The sequence below is a fragment of the Bubalus kerabau genome, chromosome 2 (assembly GCF_029407905.1).
Source record: "Bubalus kerabau isolate K-KA32 ecotype Philippines breed swamp buffalo chromosome 2, PCC_UOA_SB_1v2, whole genome shotgun sequence".
Lineage (NCBI taxonomy): Eukaryota > Metazoa > Chordata > Mammalia > Artiodactyla > Bovidae > Bubalus > Bubalus kerabau.
In genome coordinates, this window is record NC_073625.1 from 122841592 (window position 1) to 122868488 (window position 26897).

General features: G+C 37.0%; 1 protein-coding gene across 1 annotated transcript; it reads left to right on the plus strand.

The window, feature by feature from the left end:
* The first annotated feature begins 484 nt into the window (after positions 1 to 484).
* On the plus strand, positions 485 to 9370 carry GMNC (geminin coiled-coil domain containing). Its single transcript, XM_055570305.1, has 5 exons — positions 485 to 575; positions 2148 to 2322; positions 3976 to 4064; positions 4924 to 5040; positions 6539 to 9370. Exons 1-5 carry the CDS (start codon positions 573 to 575, stop codon positions 7154 to 7156), a joined length of 1002 nt encoding a protein of 333 aa, XP_055426280.1. The 5' UTR covers positions 485 to 572; the 3' UTR covers positions 7157 to 9370.
* Positions 9371 to 26897: the final 17527 nt, after the last annotated feature.

Here is a 26897-nt window from a genome sequence, read left to right on the forward strand (position 1 = left end):
TATTCACCTGGGGGTTGGAAGGCTTCCCCAAGTGCTGCTCTGATGCCTGAGAAGCTGGTGTGGGCTTTTTTTGACAACACGCTCTGGCTCTGGGGCCAACCTGTGCGCCCCGCCCAGCCCGGCAGCTGCAGACTCTCGCAGGCAGGAGCTGGTGCGCCCCATCGGTGAAGGCGGCGCCGTCACCGCGGGTCCTGATGCTCGGGCCAGTGGGATGCGCAGCGAACCCGCATTCGCGCGGATTTTGAAGCCGCGTTGCACACCCGGAGCGCGGCTGGCCCGCCGTGAACCCGCCGTGAACACACTGCCCGGAACCCCGAGCCGTTGATCCTGGGTCTGGGGAGCAGGTCGCTGAGAGTGCCAGTGACTTTGGCTTTGGCTGGATGTCTCCTGACCCACGTCACCAGCCTGACAGCCTCGCACCAAATCAGAGGGCGGCGCTCGTCACCGGGAGCTCCTGCAGATTAGAACTCGCCTCTCCTAGCTCCTCCCCTCAGTCCCATTTAAAGCTACCACCCGCTTATCCGAAAATTAAGAGTGGGCTCAGTTTCCTCAGCGCTTTCTTCCAGGGCAAGATGGTAAGTGAGGAGCTGGCATTAGCTAGTTCCCTGGCGAAACCGGGGGCGCTCTGAGAGCCGGAAAGCTTTGCCTTTAGAATTTCTTCCACCTTGGACACAAGATTTCTCTGCTACCTGCCAATTAAAACAGGTCTTCTTTGCTGCTCCATCTCCCTTTTCCTCTCACCTATCTTTTCTTGGCTTTCTATGTCTGCCTCTCTGTCTCTTTTATTCTCAACCTCTCGCATCCTTTTGTCCTTTATTTCTATTCTGGACTGTCTCCCAACTTTTCCTTTACACCTACACTCATTTTTCATTCTACCTCTTCCTCTCGATTATGCACATATTTGCAAACACTTGAACTTGAGGCTAGGGGTATTTTCAGTTTGTTTTCTTCTCAGGTGTCAATTGCATAATAGCACAGCTCTGATTCCCATAATAACCTCAGGGAAAGAGCCTGCAAACATGCCTTTAGAATAAAAGAAAATAGCACTTGATAAACCTTTGGCCGAATTTCTTTGGTCTGCAATGCCCACGCTGGACTTGCTTCAAGACTGGACTTTTTCAAAACTTAACTTATTGGGAATGTTAACAAAGTATGACTTAATTGACTTAACTTTCTTTTTTGCTCTTCTTATTTGTTTTCTTTCTGTTTATGCTATGCCCAAGAAAGTTCACAAGTCAACAAAAGACTTGTCGTGGTCAAAAAGAGTTTGTCCAAAGCTAGGCTCTGATGAAATGAATGGCTTTTACCTGATTAAACATTGACAAATAATTAGGAATGGTCTGTTGTACAAATTAACCCAGGGAGGCTGCATACCTGCTCCTGACTGGACATTTGGAAAGACTGTGTGTTTGAGGTTTGAGGAGGCAGGGGCAGGAGGGTGTTCACTGGCTCAGAACACAGTAGCGAATACATGCCAGACAGTTAGTGGTGCAAGATAACTTTGGAAAGGCATTGAGACCTGGTGATGGAGAGACCTACACAGAGCTTGCTGTCTTTCCTACCTAACCTATTTCAAGAGGATCTAGTAGCATTTAAAGTCAGAGGAAGAGAGGAAAGAGGAAGGGAGGAATGGAGCAAGTTTATGATTCAGAAACTAAAATTTAAAAGTTAGAGTATATGGTATGTTCTGTCCATTCCAGCCCTAGCATTCAAAATTTTTTAAAGTTATTAGAAATATAACTAAGATATTTGCAAGAAAGAGTCAAATAGTTCATACACAATTCATTCGTTAAGTAGAATTTCTTTTGCTTAGATCTTGGGTACCCGCCTGTTAGATGACTGAGACATAGCAACAGAGAATACTCCTGGATATTTACAAATTTGGTCCACCCAACACTAGCCTGTTCTATGCTGAAAGGATCTATGGGAAGGACTGGATGAACCATGAAGCTGATTCCTTTCTAGTAATTATATTTGGATCACTCAAAATTAATCTGGGATCTATACTTAGCATCGTTACTGGTTTTTATTCACTGCATGTATTTTCTGCTTCTTTCTCCCACTCTTTTCCCCCTCTGAATGCCCACCACCACATCTCTTGGGACAACCCCCCCACCCCCAACCAACCTACATACTGAATTTTACAGAACACCGTTCTGCCTTGCCAAGACCAGTACTTTGTAGGAGGCCAGAGCTATAATTGTCCGTATTCCGCTACAACGTCAGAATCTAGTGTTGACGTTTCCACGGAGACTTGGGTCTCTTTCTGGGCTGCTGGTCTCCTGGACAACAGAGAGCCCCAACAGGCACCACAGGCACAGGGTAAGTTCTGCTCTTCTGCTTTGCTGGTAGATCGGAAGCCCTTTCCCAGTACTCATAGTTGCAAGGCATTATGGGCTGGAACTCTGTAGAAGAAGGAATGATAGGTAAGGTTTAAGAAAGCCCAAAGACTCCTATATTTTGCAGCCTAAATAACTTGCTTTTTTTGTACTTGCCAAATAGTGAAAATGGGATTCTGCTCCTTGCCCACTGGATAATATATATTTCTTCCATACTATACTATACATAAAGTATAATATGTATACTTTACAGTTCTTGGAGATTTCCAAGTCATTGAGAAAGTTTAGGTCATTGTCAAAGTTATATAAACAATACTAGTGAATGCTTTGGGAATTAAGAAACTAGTTAGAAGTTTTTTGTTGTGGTGATTGTTTTTTTTTTTGTTGTTGTTTGTTTTTTGGAATGAGAGAGAAGCAAGCAAAACTACTAACTTAATCTTTAATTTCAAAAAGGAAATTCTATGAATAGTGCCTTATAAATGGGAAAAAAAAAAGTCCCATTTTGCCTAAAGAAGACTTCAACTTTGGAGGGGAACATAATTTTTATGGGAAATGACACATTAGTTTTGCCATGGGGCTTAGTAAACAGTGTCTATAAATATTAAAGAAATTTTCTGTATTAACACTCAAGTTTCTGGAATAACTATAATGCCTCAGAATTCTTTATCCGTAGTGCTATTTCTGCCAAATGAATTTGTTGGATTTGAAGAAAGACACAAGCAAAAAGCCCCTAATTTTTGAAACACACTTAATGTCCAGAAGGGAATTATTTAATTTTAGCTTTCTACCACAAGAAACAAAGAAAACAGAATGCCCAAGAATATGAAACCAAAGTGTGTATAAAATTTTATTCCTATCTTGTTGTCCACCATTCCAATTTAATAAAAACTATTTCAGTAATATTTTAGTTGACTTAGAGGTGATCAAGATTCCAAACTGTACTAAATCAGGAAAAGAAAATAAAAGTAAACCAACTTAGCATGCCCAAGCAGTCTTATTGGTAGGCATAATTTGCTGTCAAACATGAAAAAACAAAAACTTTGAAAAAGCATAAAACATACAGATAATGACATTTGACATATATGCGTTTTTTTGCGATTTTCATTGAATTCTTCAGAAAAAAAAGTTCAAAATATTTTGAAATAGAAAGTGCTATTTCATAAAATTCTGAATAGATACTCTCCATCAGACTTCACTGATAGGCAGAGATTTTCATCTGGGAAAAACAATGGTAACATCAAAAATAGGATTGATTCTAGAGACAAACACTATATTACCTAAGCACTACAGCTTAGAAAATAATATAAAAGCTTAGAAAACATAGTGGAATTGCAATGTAGGCCTAATTGAGGGTGGGGCAAATAAACATTTGCATGAATTAGTAATGCAGATAGGAACTCTTATCTCCTGAAAATTGACCTCTGTAGACACTTGCAGATAGTCTTTAAATATTTGTCTTTCATAGCATGCCTGCCCCTTCTAAAAACTTTAAATATGTCATTTTCCCATGTGAAGGCAATGGCTAACTTCAGAAAGGTAATTTAACTTACTGCCTTTCTGAAATCCTTTGGTTAGTTCTTTATTACACAAAAACTGTTTGTATTTTCTCAGTTATCCATTTTGTGTTTTCACATAGAACCATCAGGTGACTTGAATTTCCCTGTTCCTAATTTGTGTTCATGGGAAGAGGCTCAGCTTTCCTCTCAGCTCTACAGGAATAAGCAGGTACGTATGGATAATCAGAACATGGAGATCAGCCTTGTTCCAAGGAGTTCATTCTCAACATCGTCCCTTAGTGTCACATGGTTTCCATGGAGAAGTCAAAGTGAAGTAATCAATGTGACAGAAAATAACAACAAAACCAAAACCCTCTAGAAAGACTTGCAGTCAAGCCCTAAACTCTCACATATTAGCTGTATGACCTCTTGAATCTTCTTTTTCTTTAATCTGTGAAATGGAGATATTTGTACTATCTACCTCAGAGGGCTGGTGGAAAGGTCAAATGATATAATGAGTGTGATAGTATTTTTGAGTCATAAATAGCTCATCACTTAGAGAAGAGATGTTGACTATAAAAATTCTTACAAAGATTGCTTAATTTTCCATATTTTGTTTGTTGTTATTTCTGAGAGTAATTTAATCTTGTGGACATACAAACAGATTGATCTGAGATGGAAGGAATCCAACTCATATTGTTTTTTCTTTCTTCTTCTTTTTTTAACATGCAAGAAAGAAGCTCAGCGAAACCTTTCTAAACACTCTTTTCTATATTTAAACAGTTGCTTGCAGCTCATTTTCCTACATACCTTCTTGATCTCCTTGTGGTTATGATTTTAAAAGTCATATAATCTCTCCAAACACTTTGCAAAGAATAAAAAAAATTCAGAGCACAAAGCTGAACAATCAAGTAGTAGGTGGGTGTAGACTGAATTTACGCCTTGGAGGACAAGGGCTCCCTGAGATTGTGTTCATAAAACAAACAGAATAATAATGAAGTTTAAGTAGGTTAAGGATCAGTGGTATTATTATAAGGTTACAACGTCAATGTAGTGGAGCAGCCGTCACCATTGTCTGCTTTTTGCAGCTCCAAGATACTTTGGTACAGAAGGAAGAAGAACTTGCTAGGTTACATGAAGAGAATAATCATCTCAGACAATACCTGAATTCTGCTCTAGTCAAATGTCTTGAGGAAAAAGCCAAGGTATGTGACCATCCCCTTTATACAGACAGAGAAGTGATATGAGAAAGAAGACCATTTGGGTAAAAGTCCTTGATTAAATGTAAGTGTATGAAACAGTATGTGTTGAAATTCATCAATAGGATGGATGAATTTTTCTGAAAGAAAAATAGCACTTTCAGAAGAATGTTTATGTATCATTTCTCTGAAGTATCTAGATTGCAGATTTTAGCCATGATGTTACAAAAGGAGTTGCTAAAGAATCAAAAACCAGTCAAGGGGGCTGCTGAGACAACAGAAATTAATCCTAAGATAGAGTTAGAAATGGTTGCAACATTGAGGTGGGAGTTAGATCTGAGAGACATGGGTTTCTTTCAATTGTCTGTTTGACTTTAGGTAAATCAGTCTCTCACTTGGGGCCTTATTTAGTTCATTTGTAAGTGGATGGACTAAAAAGATCTTTTAAGAAGCTTTCCAGCTCTAAATGTTATAAATATGGCTGGAGCGGAATGCAGCTGAAATCTCTTAACTGACGATTAGACATAGCCAATAACATTACCTTTTAATGAACATTGTGTTCTTACCCTTTAAAACGTTTCTAACTCATGGATAGTTTGCCATTTGTCCCTTTTTGTTATTCTTCCTTTTGAGAGGTTTTGTATTTTTTAAATTATCTCTTTGCCATTCTCTTACCATTATTGTTTTATCATCTATCTTTACCTTACTTCTAGGCAAGCTACATTATTTATCTAATTCAATCATATTGCTTACAACTCTTACCAGATATAACAGTTTAGAGAAGAAAACCCACTATATTAGTTTCTTTAGAATTCTGTTTGCTTTGTTAAGAAAAGAGAGTGTAGCTCACAGTTATTAGCCTGGGCTCCGATCTTCAGCCACTATTCTGTAAAAAAGGACAGTTATCAAAGCAGTAAGTGATATTAATTAGGCAATTTTTTCTCTCTTGTTATCAATTTTCCAAGATTTAGAATAATATGATACATATCACATGGGAGTGCTATGAAAGTTAGTAAAATTAGAGAAAGAGTGTTCCCTAGCCTTTTAATCAGTGGTTCAATCTAGATTCAGATGGCTTAGGTTTAAATCTAGGTTGAGCAATCCTTAGCAAGTCACTAATGTGCTTCTGCCTGTTTCCTCATTAAAGATTTCAGTAGCATCTGCATAAAATGAGATCATGCATGTACCTTAGTACATTATAGTTGTTATTATTGCCATAATAACAATAATCATTACTTCCCTGAACTGAAATTTTAAAGACATCATTTACTCCCTTCAACTTTTAAATGACTAGTACAATAATATGAATTGGAATTTCTAAGTGGTAACATGTCATCATAGATTTTAACTTAAAGACAGGTTAATCCAATCAGTTTTGCTTTGTATGAGAAAATAAAAATTTATTCAAGTTTTCTAGGGAATTAATGTAACTAGTAAATATTTGATGATAGTAAAGAAAATGATGTTGGGTGATTGATTGTATTTTCAAATACTATTTCCCCAGAAATTGCTGTCATCAGATGAGTTCTCCAAAGCATGTAGAAAATTCAGAAAGGGGAAGAGGAAACCCAAAGAGCAAAGATATTTTCCTCCTGAGATTCCCCATCATAAAAATGCCAAGAGAAGCCTTGCTAGTGAATTTGCTAACTGTGGACAACATGGACCCCCTGTGGATCCCTGGGTTCTTCAGACACTGGGGTTAAAAGACCTCAACACCATTGATGACACCTCATCAGCTAACTACAGTGCCCTCTCGTCTCATGCCAGACAGACCACTAGCACATTTCCCCAGTTTCTGGATGAGGCAATTGATTATCCCAATGCCCCTGGGGAAGATCTGCCAATTGACTATGGAGGTGATAGAACTACCCCCTTGCCAGGCACTGCCAGCCACAGTGAAGATTTTCACTTCCTTTCTCAACTTTCAAATCCTCCAGGAGGACTACAAGCTCTTCCTTACTATTCTTCTGATGTGTCACCCAATAAGACAGAGATGGCCTTTTCCACATCCTTGAGCCCTCACTGTAATGTGAAAACGCACTCCTTCCACCAGGGACAAGCCTTTGTTCGTCGAGATGAAGAGGGAGGCTGGAAGTTTACCTGGGTCCCTAAGCAGTCTTAGTGACCCCCTCTTCTATCACAAAGGACTGCCATGAACTCTGTTTACAAGACCCCTCTTGCACTTGAACCTGACTATGTGGAAAACACAAGCTATTGCCCAGACAGTCTCCTGCCACTTTAATGTCACTCTGAATTACCCACTTAAATCTGCAGGGAATGGCTTCCAAGAATCCATAATGAAACATGCCTGCTCTTCTTTCACCTAAATTTGACTTGTTTACACACTGTTGACTTCCTCCCTTGGCCTTTTACTTGAAAAGGTATTTTCCAAATGCCTGAATATTCCTTTGAGACTGAAATGTGCTGTTCCAATTATAACAAGTCTAACAGCTTTTCTTCTTTCATCAAGCAGTTTAAATGTTCGCAGCCTTCACCTTCTCAGTTTTATTTCTCTTCTGTTCCTCTTCATTTCTAAAAACTGCTTTTGAAATGAGCATTTTAATTGCTCGAAGTACCTGCTATTAGGTGTTCAAATATCTGAGGGTGGGGTTGAAACAAGTATCTTTGCCCATCGTTGTTCCTGAAGACATAATATAGGTATAAGTAACGTTATATGAGACAGTTTGTTGAGTGTCCCATGGTGGAATTGACATATTCTTCAAATACTATAACTCTACTAATAAGCAACAACACTGATAAATTAAAAGATAAAAGATATTTAAAATTATACACTTGCCTGCATAGTGTATCAGCTTCTGTGGGCACCTGGCATTTTATCTGCAACCAACGTGACTCAAACAAGAACATTTTTTGAGGGACTTGTGGTAACAGAATAAGTCACTGTCCTAAACTGCTTAGATGCTGATAAACTTCTATTCCTGAGAGTATAGTCTAGCCTAGCCCTGACTTGTATTTCTCATCCATTCAGTCATTCATGTGTTCATCTTTTCATTCATCAAAACACCCAAAATATTTGTAGAACACTAACTATTGGTGTTGTTGGTATAGAACACCAGCACAGTTAGTACCAGGCATCATGCTATGAGGTAGTGATAAAATGTGAACAAGTTAGACGCTGTGGGTACCCTCATGAGACTTAGACCCACTCATCTGCTGTAACCTTGAGAAAGCTACTTCCCTGGTATGAACATTCAGTTTTCTGAGCTGTAGAATATAGAAGTCAGACTAGATAATCTCTAACATTCTATAAATCAAGCCTGGGTCCCATCAGCTTTATCCTAACATTGTCATCCCAGGGCACTATTCTCTAGTTTTGATTGGCACTGTAGATATGTTGGATGAACTTTTTTATTTATAATTTTTTTTTAATGTGAGCCATTTGTAGTTAACACTGGAAGTCATTGCTCTGATCACAGTATTCTTTTCCTGGTATGAATCCATTTTGGGGTTAAATCAATCTAATTGTGTGAGAACATGAATCTAAAAAATATAGACATTATTTTTCAAATAAGTGTGCATAGATTTAATGGAAATATTGACATAAAAGATGTCTCTAAATTAAACATATTCTTCATGCTCATGCTAGTTTTTCTTTCCAACTCCTCAAGCTCCCTATCCTTTCTAGAATATTTTACATTTCAAAGATGGGAACCTATTATTTTGAGGGGACCAAGCTTCAGTTGATAATAAAACCCATCATGTTGAATGCCCTTCCCATTTTTTCTTTATTCTGCCCTTCATTAAGTTGTCTGCACAGTCAGTGCCTAGTGAGTGAAAGTTGCTCAGTCGTGTCCGACTCTTTGCAACCCCATGGACTATAGAGTACATGGAATTCTCCTGGCCAGAATACTGGAGTGGGTAGCTTTTTCCTTCTCCAGGGGATCTTCCCAACCCAGGGAACCCAGGTGTCCCACATTGCAGGCAGATTCTTTATCAACTGAGTCACAAGGGAAGCCCTCCATTAAGTTGCCTGTACAGTCAGTGCCTAAGAGCATGAGTATTCTATTTGGAATTCTTTGCAACTAAGAGATACCTTTCATTTTTTTGTTGCTGCTGTTTGGTTTTTGCTTTATTTTGGTGATGTGAACAAATAATCTTTGTCATAAAGCTTTGCTACCACCCAGTTTTCTCTATAATCTGTGAAGGGGAATCAAATATATTTTATGATTTAAGAATAAATAGAACACATTCTATTTTCTAAACACAAAATCCAAAATAAAAAATTTCCTTTTACATTCTAGAATCGGTTCCCTGTATGGGTAAAATTTATCTCTTTTTAATAACAAACTTAAGAATTAGAATTGATTGTACTATAGTAGTAGGAATCAACAAAGAAACATAAATATTTTGAAAGTCTAAATGATCAAGCAGTAAAACAAAATTGATTAGTCAGTGAATAATTATTTTGTATTTTTATGTGCTTTATCATGTGTTAGGTACTATGAGGAAGCATCCAGGCTCAGCACATTTGGTACATAAAACAAAGCCACATAAAATGTAATAGCTTTTAAATGCAACTTGGTCTCAGGCCAGTTTAAAGAAATTACAGCACATTTGTGGTAAATGATAACTTGCTCTGGCTTATATGGGAGAAAATTACCACTTATTCTCACAATCACATCTATAGGTATTTGATATTCACTTGAATTATGTATAGAATATTATTTTGCTGATGTTTAAAAAATTAGAAAATTTTCTTACTTGAGTATATGTTCTAACTTTATGATCTTACTATGCCCATCCAGCAAACCAGAGTTAATATTTTACTAATATAAAGTGCAAAATAAAAATTAAATAGCACTTTTGTGATTGCAATGAATATTTTTATATTGTGCATAACATTTTCTAAACATTTTCTTCTCCTGGATTTTAAGCATACTCATTTGATGTGCACCTGTTTTGTACGATATATGTGGCCAGACCAATATTTTCAGCATTTAGAGTTCATTCTTTATCTAGGATACATTCCAGTGTTAAGTGGCCTAAAAGGTCAAGTGCTTTTTGTGTATAGCACTCTTTACCTAACCTCCGATAGAAATTAGAATCCAGTATCAGTTTTTAATATTGATGACATTTCCAATGTCCTCTGGTCATCTGAAAATAAATCATACTTGTATCTCATGAGCGTCTGGAAAATAAAGGCAATTGCAGAATTTACTTATGCAGGTGACATTTAATGAATGGGAGTGTTTAACATTACAGTGATGCTAAACTATAATTTTGAAAATTTTGAAGAAAAACTATGCTAATCAATGAAAATAATTTCTCTGATCTGTTTCAAGAAAACAGCAAAATTTTTAAAAAGCGTGATAAATCAATTCAATAACTGACCTATTAAGTACAGAGTTAATCTGTGATAGTTTTTTGATACATTTATTTCTTGCCTGTAAGTCAAGATGTGTGATTTACACTTGTTTCAGTTTACCAAAAGATTCACATAAGATAAATACATAATAAATGCATCATTTAAAAAATTAATAAACCAAATAAAATTGGTTTATAAGTTACAAATATATGGTATATTTCATAACATATTTGTCATATTTTTGTCTACATTTGTTGTTACATGAACATAACCAGATATCCAGTTATAATTGTTACAATGGATATTCTATAAATGTAAAATACAATTTAACACTTAATATTTTAAATGATTTTTATGTTTATGATTTTAAATATTTTTAATTATATGTGTCAATTTTGTAATGAATTTATATCTAATAAATAAATAAAGGACAAAAAACTGAATCCTACATTTTTGGCCTTATTTTAGAAAATTTTTCAGTGAATGAGCAACAGGCTAAGAACAAGTTTTCTGTATTCATTTCTGCCATAAGCTTGGCAATAGAAAAATATATATTTTAATTTCCAAATAGTGGTATGACTAATAATTGTCACTCATTTGACAGATGTAGTCTGTGCCACGCTCTGCAGAAGATATAAGGATAAAATATGTGCTCAACTAACATGGCTATAAATGAGAGAGAAAACTTAAATAAGCCTAATCAAAGCAAGAAAATAATTAGCCTTCATAAGTAAAAGTCTGTGCTTCAGATATGGCTGGATCTAAGTGCTCAACCAATATTGTCAGGAATCTGGTTTGGGATCTCAAGGAAAACTGATGATTAGGAATGGATTCTGGAATGGAGTTAAGATAGTACTCACTACACAAAAGTTTGGCAGAAACCAGGACGAGATAGGTGATATGAACATGAAGAGCAGCTCGTTATATCCCATGAACTATTGTACAGTTATGTAACATTCTCTTTATTGTTCTCATCATAAGCCCTCCCTTCCAAAATGAATAAAACCTCAGTTAATGTTCCAGGCTGGTCTCAGTCATACCAAGGGAGATTATGAAAATATTTGGGTGTCTGCACATAAAAACTGTGAGGAGATTTTCCCCTGAGATCACTATAGAAGCCCTAGGGGAAAATTAATATCAAGAGATATTAATATATCTATCTATCCCTAAGGGGAAAATTAATATCAATATCAATAATTTGAGACTCACATATCATGTTAATAATCATTTTTACACAGATTTCCAGTAATGGGTAATTCATATTTTACTTGGTTTCTCTACAGGGATTTTTATTTTTTTCTTTTTTATTGGAGACAACCACCTCTAAATCTCACGCTAAATAAACTTGAAAATTCATGTCATAATACAGGCTGTTAGAAATATCCTGATTTCCACTTTACAAATGTTTTATAGTTCAAGTTGTAACAAGAAATTTAGGCCTGAACTAAACCCTGGGCACTGACTTCAGACATAACTTTTTTTTTCCCTATATTATACAATCATGATATTTGGGACAAGTAAATATATTTACAGTCTGCACTCTTGTTATAGACTATTATAGGTCTCAGAGCTAGAGACTTGGAAGTAGAAATTTTTGCTTATTTCATCAGAAATCTTTCTGTGGCCCAAGCTCTCTTAATCCCAATGTTAAAAGGGATTATTCACAAAAGACTTAATTCATCCTCCATCATTTAAAAAAAAAGGGAACGTCTAAAAATTGAAAACTACTGTATAAATTTGGGATTAAAAGAGTAGAAGTGAAAAAAAAATTAATGTACTTCTTAAATGAAAGGAAGATAAGAGAAATCTCTCTCTGATCTCTCTGTGCTGCTAATATAGAAGCTTAAAGTAGCAGTTTATAAGCAATGTTCATGAAATCTCTTTCTTTCTCCCTTTGGACAGGAAACAGACTTTATTCCTGTTGAAGTAATAACAGCATTCCTTCTCCTTTAAGTATAATTTCCCTGGTGGCTCTCTTGGTAAAGAATCTACCTGCAATGCAGGAGACCTGGGTTCGATTCCTAGGTTAGTAAGATCCCCTGGGGAAGGGAATGGCTACCCACTTTAGTGTTCTGGCCTGGATAATTCTATGGACAGAGGAGCCTGGCGGACTACAGTTCTTGGGGTGGCAAAGAGTCATATAGGATTGAGTGACTTTCACTTTCTTTCACTTTTCTCCTTTCAATCCTTTTAAGTATAACTCTAAGGAACAGCAAAATAGTTGAGGAAGCATTTTTATAATGCTGAGACCACTTCTTCTAAAACACAGGGAACATTCTAGTCTCTCCTGGAAATCAGGAGTTAAATGATACTTTTTCAGGGGTGGGGCAGAGCAGATGTTTCTTTCTCATCTCTTTTCCCGGTTTATAATCTGAAATAATAAGGGACAGAAAAGATGTTTCAAAGTAACTTTCTTACTTCCAGAGGGTCCCTACTACTCAATGGATGGTCCTTCTGGGATAAGGCTCAAGATCTCAGATCTGTAATTAGGATCATTCTAAAGGCACTGTTCCCTCAGGACTCTCTAGTTGCTCTGAAACCAAGAGCAGGAGAAGCCTTGTAATGAGTGTGAAGTGAGAAATCAAAATGCCTCATTACAATCAGGCAAAAGGCCGAATCACACCCTTCTTTCATGTTAGTCTCCCGAGATTTGCTACCTTTCAATCTTCTGTCACCCGTAACCCACAGAGGAGTGTGGGATAAGTGTGGGATCTGAAAGTGGCATCTGCACAGTGCAGGCCCTGCTGCATCCACTGGGAGAGTGTGGTGCACCCCAGGAATCCCAGCTTCCTGTGGGAGCAGAGCAGCATATGGCCAGAGACTTAGTCTTTTTCTTCTTTTGATTTTAAGGATCATAAGTAGTCTACCTAGCCCGCCCTACTGTCCTCACTCCAAATTTCTACAATATTTTTAATTAATATGCTTTTTTATTTAAAATTATTAATTTTTTTAATTGAAGGATAATTGCTTTATAGAATTCTGTGGTTTTCTGTCAAACCTCAACATGAATCAGCCATAGGTATACATATATCCCTTCCTTTTTGAACCTCTCTCCCATCTCCCTCCCCATCCCACCCCTCTAGGTTGATACAGAGCCCCTGTTTGAGTTTCCTGAGCCATACAGCAAATTTCCCATTGGCTATCTATTTTACATATGGTAATGTAAGTTTCCATGCTACTCTCTCCATACATCTCACTCTCTTCTGCCCTCTCCCCACGTCCCATAAATCTATTTTCTTTGTCTGTTTCTCCACTGCTGCCCTGCAAATAAATTCTTTGGTACCATCTTTCTAGATTCTGTATATATACATTCAGTTCAGTCGCTCAGTCGTGTCCAACCCTTTGCGACCCCATGAATTGCAGCACACCAGGCTTCACTGTCCATCACCAACTCCTGGAGTTCACTCAGACTCACGTCCATTGAGTCGGTGATGCCATCCAGCCATCTCATCCTCTGTCGTCCCCTTCTCCTCCTGCCCCCAATCCCTCCCAGCATCAGAGTCTTTTCCAATGGGTCAACTCGTCGCATGAGGTGGCCAAAGTACTGAAGTTTCAGCTTTAGCATCATTCCTTCCAAAGAACACCCAGGGCTGATCTCCTCTAGAATGGACTGGTTGGATCTCCTTGCAGTCCAAGGGACTCTCAAGAGTCTTCTCCAACACCACAGTTCAAAAGCATCAATTCTTCAGTGCTCAGCTTTCTTCACAGTCCAACTCTCACATCCATACATGACCAATGGAAAAACCATAGCCTTAACTAGACGGACCTTTGTTGGCAAAGTAATGTCTCTGCTTTTGAATATGCTATCTAGGTTGGTCATAACTTTCCTTCCAAGGAGTAAGTGTCTTTTAATTTCATGGCTGCAGTCACCATCTGCAGTGATTTTGGAGCCCCCAAAAATAAAGTCTGACACTGTTTCCCCTGTTTCCCCATCTATTTCCCATGAAGTGATGGGACCAGATGCCATGATCTTCATTTTCTGAATGTTGAGCTTTAAGCCAACTTTTTTACTCTCCTCTTTCACTTTCAGTATACGATATTTATCTTTCTCTTTCTGATTTACTTCATTCTGTTTAGTAGGCTCTAGGTTCATCCACCTCATTAGGACTGACTAAAATGTGTTCCTTCTTATGAGTGAGTAATATTACATTGTGTATATGTACCACATCTTCTTTATCCAATCATCTCTTAATGGACATCTATGTTTTAGCTATTGTAAACAGTGCTGCAATGAACAATGGGGTACATGTGTCTTTTTCAAGATGCGGGACATGTGTCTTTTTGGTTTCCTCAGGGTATATGCCTAGGAGTGGAATTTCTGGGACATATGGTGGTTTTATTCCTAGTTTTTTAAGGAATCTCCATACTGTCTTCCACAGTGGCTGTATCAATTTACATTCCCACCAACAGTGCAAGAGGGTTCCCTTTTCTCTACACCCTCTGCAACATTTATTGTTGTAGGCTTTTTGATGATGGTCATTCTGACTGGTGTGAGGTGATATCTCATTGTAGTTTTGATTCACATTTCTCTAATAATAAGCAATGTTAAGCATCTTTTCATTTGTTTGTTAACCATCTGTATGTCTTATTTGGAGAAATGTCTGTTTAGATATTTTTCCCACCTTTTATTGGGTTGTTTGTTTTTCTGGTATTAAGTTGTATGAGCTGCTTGTGTATTTTGGAAATTAATCCTTTGTCAGTTGTTTCATTTGCTATTATTTTTTCCCATTCTGAGGGTTGTCTTTTCACCTTGCTTATAGTTTCCTTTGCTGTGCAAAAGCTTTTCAGTTTAATCAGATCCCACTTGTTTACTTTTGTTTTTATTTCCATTACTCTAGGAGATGGGTCATAGAGGATCTTGCTTTGAATTATGTCGAGTGTTCTGCCTATGTTTTCCTCTAAGAGTTTTATAGTTTCTGGTCTTACACTTAGGTCTTTAATCCATTATGAGTTTATCTTTGTGTATGGTTTTAGGAAGTGTTCTAATTTTATTCTTTTACATGTAGCTGTCCAGTTTCCCCAGCATCACTTATTGAAGAGGTTGTCTTTGCCCTATTGTATATTCTTGCCTCCTTTGTCAAAAACAAGGAACTCATAGGTGCATGGGTTTATTTCTGAGCTTTCTATTTTGTTCCATTAGTATGTATTTCTGGTTTTGTGCCAGTACCATACTGTCTTGATGACTGTAGGTTCATAGAATATACTCTCTTTGAAAACAGTGAATAAATTACATTTTTTTGTGAGCTGTCCTGTTATTAAAAAGGAAGAGAAAGGGCTGGACCTCCAAAATAACCCTCCAACAAATGTAAAGAACATCCTTCCATTGGCCTTGGAAAGGACTTCAGGAAGATTGTTTAATATCTATGCTAATGATTAGCATTTATTTGTGTCAGTAGATCAGAATACAGACAAAAGACTTACCTTCCTCTTTCCTACATCTCAGTGATATTATGGAGAAAGAAAGGACTCTAGTCAACAAACGGAGCTTCCTCTCTCACAACTGTAGTACCTCAGGAATTAATTTAGCCTTCTTCAGCCTCAGTGTATTCACCTATAAAATGGAGATAATGTTTTCCCTGTCTCATAAGTTTGTAACATCATCGTTTAATTTTTAAGAATCATGTGTAAGTTAAGATTCTGTCATTTCTCACAATCTTCACACAGAGTAAATGTCCGTCCAATTTAATTCTCAAGTAAAAAAAAATCATACTGCATAAAATGTTACATCTTAAAGCCACTTTTACATATTTCCATTGATTCAAATTAGGAAATGCCCTCTGTTTTCCTCTTATGTTCAAAGTGCAATTTAATGTTCCGGGGACTATGGCCCATGTCTCAAAAGAGTTTGTAAATTGGTGAATGGAGAGAAACTAAGAAAGGGGTCATGGGAGGCATGTTGAGACATTCATTGGAAATTAAGTTAGAATTGAGTCAGTAAAGATCGATGTAGGAGGAAAATAAAGAGAAGAGAAGCTCCAGAGAGAAAGGGATGAGGTCTTTTCAGGGAGTGGTCACTAGCCGAGTGACTTCAGAGTAGATTTTTTATGAAGTAAAATCTATATTTTTGTAATCTAGCAGAAATTTCTGTACAGTGAAACCTACTACTGACTCCACAGATGTATTATTAATAATAGAAGTGGGTACCACCTATGGCATTCAAAAGAATAAAAGAAATAATTTAAATGTGTTATTTGCATCCTTAAAATACTTTAATCATAATTTTCATGCCTATTTACATGATGTTAATATAGTAACTCATAAAGAAGTCCAATTTTTATAGATTTTTTAAAAAAAATGCTCTTAATTTCTCATGACAGAGTCAGGCAGACCCTTCAAAGACAAAGTTATGGGGATACAGGTAGTTGAAATGATCAGTTGTTTGGGGGATTTATATCCAAAAATGAGCAATGATTTAAGTGTTTTAAAATTCACTTTATATATGTGAACATTTTGAAGTTTCCTTTTGTGTTTTCTCTATTTGCTTAAAATATTAATAAAAAGTGATAACCCATCTAGAAATCTGAAGCAATATCAATTTGTTTTTCTCTCTAAAAGCTGTTTCTATGGTCACCTGCAAATTAATTTTTTAGTTTGATGAAAGCGTGTAAAACATTGCTTCTGTGCAAAATATTAATCAACAACTTTTCTTGTACTATTAGTTACCCTCAAATTACAGCTTGTAAAAGTTCCCCTGAAAACACACTGCATTTTCATGTATGCATATTTGCTTATGTATTTTGCATGTAATATTTATATACACAGGAAATGACTAAGAAATATATATAAAATAATAAAAATACTATAATAAAACATAATTATAGCTTCATCATCTGAAACAATTTAATGAAAATGTATACATGAACAAAGCAAAAAGCAAAAATGAGATAAACCATACAAACTTTTTTTGGGAGGGGACAGTTGAGGATGGAAAATTTGGATGACATGTTTTATTCTCCTTTATGTTTCTGTTAATATCCAAACCAAAACAATTTGCCAAAAAGCTATAGAGAAGTGACAATAAAAGATAATGAATGGAGTTCATGGTGCTGAACATGTTGTAGATTCTCATTGTCCCAAAGCAATGAATTGCCAAGGAATAAAAATGAAAAACATGTTATATGATAGAGTTAAACATTTAGGCAACAAATACTTGAGCTATTTTCTTCCCAGATGAGATGATTTTTAAGCCATAGGAAATAAGCATTCCAGATCCTTAGTTAATGATGTCATTTTATTCACCATCCAATTATGCATTTCTAATTCTTCATCACTTTTGAATAAAACATTACTATTAAAATTAATATCAAAATCTTTATTATGTTTTAGATACTGCTTATATTAATTGATGAAAATGAAAATCAGCCAAAGTCTATGATATACAATGATCAGGAATCCACATGTGCATGTGTGTAGATAAACAAACTGTTGTATAATACATAACTTTTTCTAGGGAAGGAGTCAAGTTTACTTTGCTGTGTGGCAGGGACCCTAGAACTCAATTTTTATCCAGAATCTTAAATAAAAAGCAGGTCAGAACCTTTATTATTTATGTCATTGTAATTCATCTTACTCTTTTAGCATGCTTCTAATCTCAAAGAAGTCACATATTATAACAAATCCCTGATCATCTGCTTTGCTTTCCCTCTACTTCCCGCCTTCTTTTTCTGTTTCAACTTGCCTATCATTAATCCTATTAATTACAACCATGCCTGGAAAGTAATTTTATTTCCCAGTCGATCTTATTATCTTCAGAAATATTATCTTCAATAGCAAACCTGAATTTTATCAACTCTTTCTTTTGTAGCACTACTGTTACAATTCTAACACCCGAACAAGCCCGAGTCTGCACATGGATGTAGCCAGATGGTCAGTACCAAATTCAGATTGATTGTATTCTTTGCAGCTGAAGATGCAGAAGCTGTATACAGTCAGCAAAAACAAGACCTAGAGCTGCCTATGGCTCACATCATTAACTCCTTATTGCAAAATGCAAACTTACATTGAAGAACACAGGGAGAATCACTAGGCCATTCAGGCATGACCTAAATCAAATCCCTTATGATTACACAGTGGAACTGACAAATAGATTCCAGGGATTAGATCTGATACCCAGAGTGCCTGAAGAACTATGGACAGAGGTTCATAACATTGGACAGGAGGTGGTAATCAAAACCATCCACAAGAAAAAGAACTGCAAAAAGGCAGAAGAGTTGTCTGAGGAGGTCTTACAAATAGCTGAAAAAAGAAGAGAGTGAAAGGCAAAGGAGAAAAGGAAAGATATACCCATTCAAATTCAGAGTTCAAAAGAACAGCAAGGAGAGATATGAAAGCCTTCCTCAGTGATCAGTGCAAAGAAATAGAGGAAAACAGTACAATGGGAAAGACTAGAGATTTCTCCAAGAAAATTAGAGATATCAAGGGAATATTTCATGCAAAGATAGGCACAATAAAGAACCTAAAAAGCAAAAGATATTAAGAAGAGGTGGCAAGGATACACAGAAGAACTATACAAAAAAGATCTTAATGACCCAGATAACCACAAAGGTGTGATTACACACTTAGAGCCAGATATCCTAGAGTGCAAAGTCAAGTAGGCCTTAGGAAGCATAACTATGAACAAAGCTAGTAGAGGTGATGAGCTCTGAGTTTATTCCAGCTGAGCTATTTCAGACCCTAAAAAATGATGATTTTAAAGTGCTGCACTCAATATGCCAGCAAATTTGGAAAACTCAACAGTCACCACAAGACTGGAAAATGTCAGTTTTCATTTCAATCCCAAAGAAAGGCAATGCCAAAAAATGTTCAAATTACTGCACAATTGCACTCATTTCATGTGCTAAGCAAGGTCATGCTCAAAATCCTCCAAGCTAGGCTTTAGCATTACATGAACCGAGAATTTCCAGGTATACAAGCTGGATTTAAAAATGGCAGAGGAACCAGAGATCAAATTGCCAACATCCATTGAATCATAGAAAAAGCAAAATAATTGTAGAAAAACATCTGCTTCATTGACTATACTAAAACTTTTGACTGTGTAGATCACAACAAACTGTGGAAAATTCTTCAGCAGATGTGAATACCAGACCACTTTACCTGCCTCCCAAGAAACCTGTATGCAGATCAAGAAATAACAGTTAGAACCGGACATGGAGCAATTAATGGACTGGCTCCAAATTGAGAAAGGAATAGATCAAGGCTGTATATTGTCACCCTGCTTATTTAACTTATATGCAGAGCAGAGGGATGAAGCACAAGCTAGAATTAAGATTTCCATGATTGTCAATAACCTCAGATATGTGATGGCACAACCCTTATGGCAGAAAGCAAAGAGGAACTAAAGAACCTCTTGATTTAGGTGAAAGAGGAGAGTGAAACAGTTGGCTTAAAACTCCTCATTCAAAAAACTAAAATCATGTCATTCAGTCCCATCACTTCATGGCAAAAAGATGATGAAACAGTGACAGACTTTATTTTCTTGGGCTCCAAAACCACTGCAGACTATCACTGCAACCATGAAATTAAAAGATTCTTGCTCCTTGGAAGAAAAGATATGACCAACATAGACAGCATATTAAAAAGCAGGGACATTACTTTGCTGACAAAGGTGAGTATTGTCAAAGCTATGATTTTTCCAGTAGTCATGTATGAATGTGAGAGATGGACCATAAAGAAGGCTGAGCATCAAAGCATTGATGCTTTTGAACTGTGGTGTTGGAAAAGACTCTTGAGAGTCCTTTGGACTGCAAGGAAATCAAACCAGTCAGTTGTAAATGAAATCAACTCCGAATATTCAAAGGACTGATGCTGAATCTGAAGCTCCATTACTGTGGCCACCTGATGTGAAAAGCCAACTCATTTTAAAAGATCCTGATGGTGAGAAAAATAGAAGGCAAGAGGAGAAGGGGATGACAGAGGATGAGATGGTTGGATAGCATCACTGACTCAATGGACATGAGTTTGAGCAAACTCTGGGAGTTGGTGGTGGACAAAGAGGCCTGGAGTGCTGCAGTCCATGGGGCTGCAAAGGGTCGGACATCACTGAGTGACTGAACAACAACCAAGCCAGAGACTTGTGTGGGTATCTGCATGTTCAGTCACTCGGTCGTGTCTGACTCTTCACGACCCCATGGACTGTAGCCCACCAGGCTCCTCTGTCCATGGGATTCTCTAGGTAAGAATACTGGAGTGGGCTGCTATTTCCTCCTCCAGGGGATCTTCCTGATCCAGGCATCGAAACAGCATCTCCTGTGTCTCCTGAACTGGCAGGTGGATTCTTTTACCCTGAGGCACCTGAGAAGCCTACGTAACTCCTGTAACAAGTACAAAGAGAAAGTAGATCACTTAGAAAGGAACAAAGACTCTGTGAGTGGGAAGAATGGTCAATCAAACTTGGGTCTTCTTCACAGCATCATTATGATCTCAGATTTGTCTTTTTACCTGTATTATCACCTCAACCATCAATATATATTGGACCCATAAGGTATGTTTTGTATCTAAATCCATGATTTCTATCAAGGCTCTTGCTTCACCTTAGCATTGTGAGGGAAAGCTAATGGTGTATTTTTACAAATCATTTTTTTTAAATCACACATGCTTATGTGAGAAATATTAGACAACAAAGATAAGCAGAAAGAACAATCGTAACTCTGAAACCACTATGTACATGTTTATATACATATTTTTGTCTTTTGCTCTATACACAAATGTGTATTTTTTACAAAAATTAAACTATTGCATTTCTTTTATCTTTATTATGTATTTTCTATTCTTAAATAATAACTTAAGTAGACATCTTTCTCCATATGTAAAGGGAGGTAGGAATTTGGATAATATGACCTTTATATTTTCTTCAACTTGAGGGTGACATGATTTCTTTTAAAAGGATGATTATTAAGGCAAAGCTTGTTGAAGACTTTAATGGATACTTAGAGAATGATTATAACTGGTTTATGCATCTGTTTGCCAATTACTTTTGAATATTTATTTGTTAGTATAGAGAAACAATGGTTGCTCTGTTGTATCCAAGGTGTGCTCTGCTGCTGCTGCTGCTAAGTCGCTTCAGTCATGTCCGACTCTGTGTGACCCCAGAGATGGCAGCCCACCAGGCTCCCCCGTCCCTGGGATTCTCCATACAAGAACACTGGAGTGGGTTGCCATTTTCTTCTCCAATGCATGAAAGTGAAAAGTGAAAGTGAAGTCGCTCAGTCGTGTCCGACTCTTTGCCACCCCATGGACTGCAGCCCATCAGGCTCCTTCATCTATGGGAGTTTCCAGGCAAGAGTACTGGAGTGGGTTGCCATTGCCTTCTCCGATCCAAGGTGTGCAAATGTATTAAAAATGTTCTTAATCTCATTGCTCTGACCAAGGTGCTGAAATCTGCCCCTGAAATTGCATCTCAACTACTAAGAAGCTAGAACCTGTTATATAGAGTGAAGTAAGTCAGAAAGAGAAAAACTAATATAGTATATTAATGCATATATATGGAATCTAGAAAAATGATATTGATGAAATTATTTGCAAAGAAAGAATGGAGATGTAGATGTAGAAAATAGACTTATAGACACAATGGAAGAGGGAGCAAGAGGGACAAATGGAGAAAGTAGCATCAGCATATGTATTGTATCAGGTGTAAAATGGTTAGTTGGTGAGAAGTTGATGTGTAGCAAAGGGATCACAGTCTGGAGCTCTGTGATGACCTGGAGGGATGGGATAGAGGCAGGGAGGGAGGGAGGATAGGGAGGGAGAGAATATATGTGTAATTATGGTTGATTTGCATTGTTGTAGTAAAGATTAAGGTTAAAGCCACACTGTAGCTCACTTTAAAATATTGAACATATGGAAAGCAAGCAAACTTATATGACATACTTAAGAGACCATAATACAAATACACAACAGAAATTACAGATAGATATTTTCAGGATATAAGTTAGAATTATGCTAATCTTAATGTCATTATTAAATAAAACAGTGAATTTGTGACATATGTTATATTGTAATATCTTGCTTTTATAATTGAACTTGAGTATGAAATTTTGGCAAGTGGAAAAAATTCACTTCTGTGCCAATATCTTTCCTCTCCCTGGAATTTCCTTCCTTTCAATTTCTGTTGAAAACTCTTCTATTTGTAAACTCTCTTCTCATTATTTACAGTTTACCATCTAAGTGTCACTAAATATACTTGACACTTGTGTCTTAAGGGAGACAAGTTAGTTCCATGGCTGGTTATTCAGGTATTATATTGTCAGCATTCATCTGCATCTCATTCACCTAGCAGAAATCACTTACTGGCCACTCTATATTAGTCTATGCTTTGAGGGAAAAGCAAAAGCAATGAGCGTGAGAGATAAGACAAAACAAATAAGCATAATATACATGTTTTTAAATGGTACATTACATAACACAATATAAATAGTGATGAGGAGACTGAATATAGAAAGAGTTTAATTCCATATTAAGACAGTTATTGCAAGAGTATGAATAAGGACTGAGGATTGATGAAGTGGCATTTGACTAATGGAAGCTGGAAGATCATTTGACAGGAAAGGAAATAATGAGAACAAAATCATTCAGAAAGGAATTTATAGTGCATGAAGTAGAGTGATGGTATACAAAGCTGAGAAATTAGGTGGTAAAAATATGTAGAGACTTTCTATTTATCCAGAAATATTTTATGGAGTTTAGACTTATTTTTAGAAAACAAAGATTTATGCAGGCTTTTGGGAAAAAGCATTATCCATTCACAACGATTGTGATCCACACAGTCAAAGGCTTTGGCATAGTCAATAAAGCAGAAATAGATGCTTTTCTGGAACTCTCTTGCTTTTTACATGATCCAGCAAACGTTGGCAATTTGATCTCTGGTTCCTCTGCCTTTTCTAAAACCAGCTTGAACATCTGGAAGTTCATGGTTCACATACTGCTGAAGCCTGGCTTGGAGAATTTTGAGCATTACTTTACTAGCATGTGAGATGAGTGCAATTGTGCGGTAGTTTGAGCATTCTTTGGTGTTGCCTTTCTTTGGGATTGGAATGAAAACTGACCTTTTCCAGTCCTGTGGCCACTGCTGAGTTTTCCACATTTGCTGGCATATTGAGTGCAGCACTTTCACAGCATCATCTTTCAGGGTTTGAAATAGTTCAATTGTAATTCCAGCACCTCCACTAGCTTTGTTCATAGTGATGCTTTCTAAGGCCCATTTGACTTCACATTCCAGGATGTCTGGCTCTAGGTGAGTGATCACACCATCGTGATTATCTGGATAGTGAAGATCTTTTTTGTACAGTTCTTCTGCGTATTCTTGCCACCTCTTCTTAATATCTTCTGCTTCTGTTAGGTCCATACCATTTCTGTCCTTTATCGAGTCCATCTTTGCATGGAATGTTCCCTTGGTATCTCGAATTTTCTTGAAGAGATCTCTAGTCTTTCCCATTCTGTTGTTTTCCTCTATTTCTTTGCATTGATTGCTAATTAAGGCTTTCTTATCTCTTCTTGCTATTCTTTGGAACTCTGCATTCAGATGCTTATATCTTTCCTTTTCTCCTTTGCTTTTCACTTCTCTTTTTTTCACAGCTATTTGTAAGGCCTCCCCAGACAGCCATTTTGCTTTTTTGCATTTCTTTTCCATGGGGATGGTCTTGATCCCTGTCTCCTATACAATGTCACGAACCTCAGTCCGTAGTTCATCAGGCCTTCTATCTATCAGATCTAGTCCCTTAAATCTATTTCTCACTTCCACTATATAATCATAAGGGATTTGATTTAGGTCATACCTGAATGGTCCAAATAGGAAAAGAAGTACGTCAAGGCTGTATATTGTTACCCTGCTTATTTAACTTATATGCAGAGCACATCATGAGAAACACTGGGCTGGAAGAAGCACAAGCTGGAATCAAGATTTCTGGGAGAAATATCAATAATCTCAGTTATGCAGATAACACCACCCTTATGGCAGAAAGTGAAGAGGAACTAAAAAGCTTCTTGATGAAAGTGAAAGAGGAGTGAAAAAGTTGGCTTAAAACTCAACATTCAGAAAATGAAGATTATGGCATCTGGTCCCATCACTTCATGGGAAATAGATGGGGAAACAGTGTCAGACTTTATTTTGGGGGGTGATTGCAGCCATGAAATTAAAAGACGCTTACTCCTTGGAAGAAAAGTTATGACCAACCTAGATAGCATATTGAAAAGCAGAGACATTACTTTGCCAACAATAATCCGTCTAGTCAAGGCTATGATTTTTCCAGTAGTCATGTATGGATGCAAGAGTTGGACTGTGAAGAAGGCTGAGCACCAAAGAATTGATGCTTTTAAACTGTGATGTTGGAGAAGACTCTTGAGAGTCCCTTGAACTGCAAGGAGATCCAACTAGTCCATTCTAGAGGAGATCAGCCCTGGGTGTTCTTTGGAATGAATGATGCTAAAGCTGAAACTCCAGTACTTTGGCCACCTCATGCGAAGAGTTGACTCTTTGGAAAATACTCTGATGCTGGGAGGGATTGGGGGCAGGAGGAGAAGGGGACAATAGAGGATGAGATGGCATCACTGACTCGATGGCCATGAGTTTGAGTGAACACCAGGAGATGGTGATGGACAGGGAGGCCTGGAGTGCTGTGATTCATGGGGTCGCAAAGAGTCAGACATGACTGAGAGACTGAACTGAACTGAACTGATTCATAACTATATTTTAGGAAAATAAAGATATCAGTAAACATAGGAGGCAATAAGGAGGAAGTGGAATAAGGGGTTAGGCGAATATCCTAGCATTGGCAGTAGCAATAGAAAGGAAAGCCAGAAAGGACAGTATTGTATTATTTTTTCCCCAGAAGAAACAAAAATAAGATTTTATTTGACAATGAAAAGAATACTGTGTTGGTGAAAACCTCTAGTTGAAGTGTTTTTATGTGCAATGTTTTTGTTGATCTTATTTAATTCTGTGGGAAAATCTATAATTGGGTATGAATTCTTATTCTTTACTGTTCTCTCTCTCATCCTCCCACTGTCCTAATTGGTATTAGCTTGTTCAGTTTCACAGATGAAAGAAAGGCAGAGGGGAGAGAATGAATTCTGGAGCTATTTTCTAAAAGCTGATAGACATTATGTGCTTAATAAATCATAACCTAGTCATGTGTACAAAATTTTAAAATCCTACAGAAAAGGCAGGCTACACATGATCAGCCTCTTGTTGTTGTTGTTGTTGTTTGCTTGTTATCTCATGAATGCTTACATCCTGGGTTGAGATCCATTCAACATGACATTTTTAACAACCCACTCAATATATTGAAATTCCTGTAAAGAACATATTTTAATATGATTTATTAAAAACATTATTTTCAAATAAACTGGAAAATGTTCATCTATCAAGGTAACTATTTAAAAGTTATTCATTGAACAGATACAGTGGAGTGGTTAAAATGAGACACTAGATTTGCTCAATTTAGGAAATAAATGCACACATGATACATTCTCTTGTCTTCAAAAACTTTTTATCCTAGTTTGGGACACAGATGTATAAACAGATAACTTATATGTAACTAAAGATTTGCATAAATTAAAAAAAAAAGCTTACTGAGAGGATCTAGCAATGAGATGTAGAGGAACGAGTACTGCAGTGGCAGGAAGTCTGACTTCTGATTCACTTTGTCACTTATAGTCTGTACAACCTTGCATTCTAAGTCATTTTATTTATGAAACAGAAATTTGCATGCAGGGGATTTTCTTAGGTATATTCTCAGGAACAAACATGTAAGGGACTATATGCACATTTGGGAAAAGAGAAAAAAAAATAAATGGTGTTTCAGTTAAAACAAAGCCCTCAGACAAACACATAGGGAACTCTGGAACTGAACTGCCCTTCAAAATTGAAGTAAGGAACTTAGTTTTTGTATCCCAGCCTTCAAAGTAGGATTAGTCTTGGGTGTGGCAGCTTCTTTCAGCTGAAGTCCATCCTTGAAGAGTTAGGGGAATGAGTGCCTTAACCCTGAAAGGGATTTTGGATCACTCATAGTGTTCCTTAAGATGTACCTCTTGCACTGCTCAGATTCACTTGTATCAACAGTTAGTTCATTTCATATGAAAATATCGCCTATAATATTCTGGTTTATCTTTTTTTTTCCTGTTGAAACTCAGAAGAATTTAAAAAATTTAGTGTTCACAAAGAAGTTCATCTTGGGACTGCAACTGATACTCATTATATGGCTTATTATCCATTCTTGGTGCACCCTAAACTTCTGCTAGCACCTCTGCTTGTATAGGTGACTTACCTTGTAGTTATTTTTATGTGATCTGATGTGCTGGTCACCATGATCTTCCTGCCATAAATAGCTCTGGCTGATGCTCTTGTCCATTTACCATTAAATTGGGCAAGAGGGTACTGTTATTCCAGTCGGTCAGACAGTTGTCAAGCATTTCCTCCATATAACCATTTTTGTAATGGTAGCCCAGTATCCTCCCGATAGCTAGGATAAACTACCCATACAATTGTTTCTTTTTCTTATCTGTTAATCTCTTAGCACAAAGAACCCAAATGACTTAGAAATAA

What these genes read in the sequence shown, in the direction of transcription:
- GMNC (XM_055570305.1), top strand. An exon ending in ACAGGCACCACAGGCACAGG is followed by an intron (nt 2,323 to 3,975) that starts GTAAGTTCTGCT and finishes GTTTTCACATAG; the next exon opens with AACCATCAGGTGACTTGAAT. An exon ending in GTCTTGAGGAAAAAGCCAAG is followed by an intron (nt 5,041 to 6,538) that starts GTATGTGACCAT and finishes CTATTTCCCCAG; the next exon opens with AAATTGCTGTCATCAGATGA.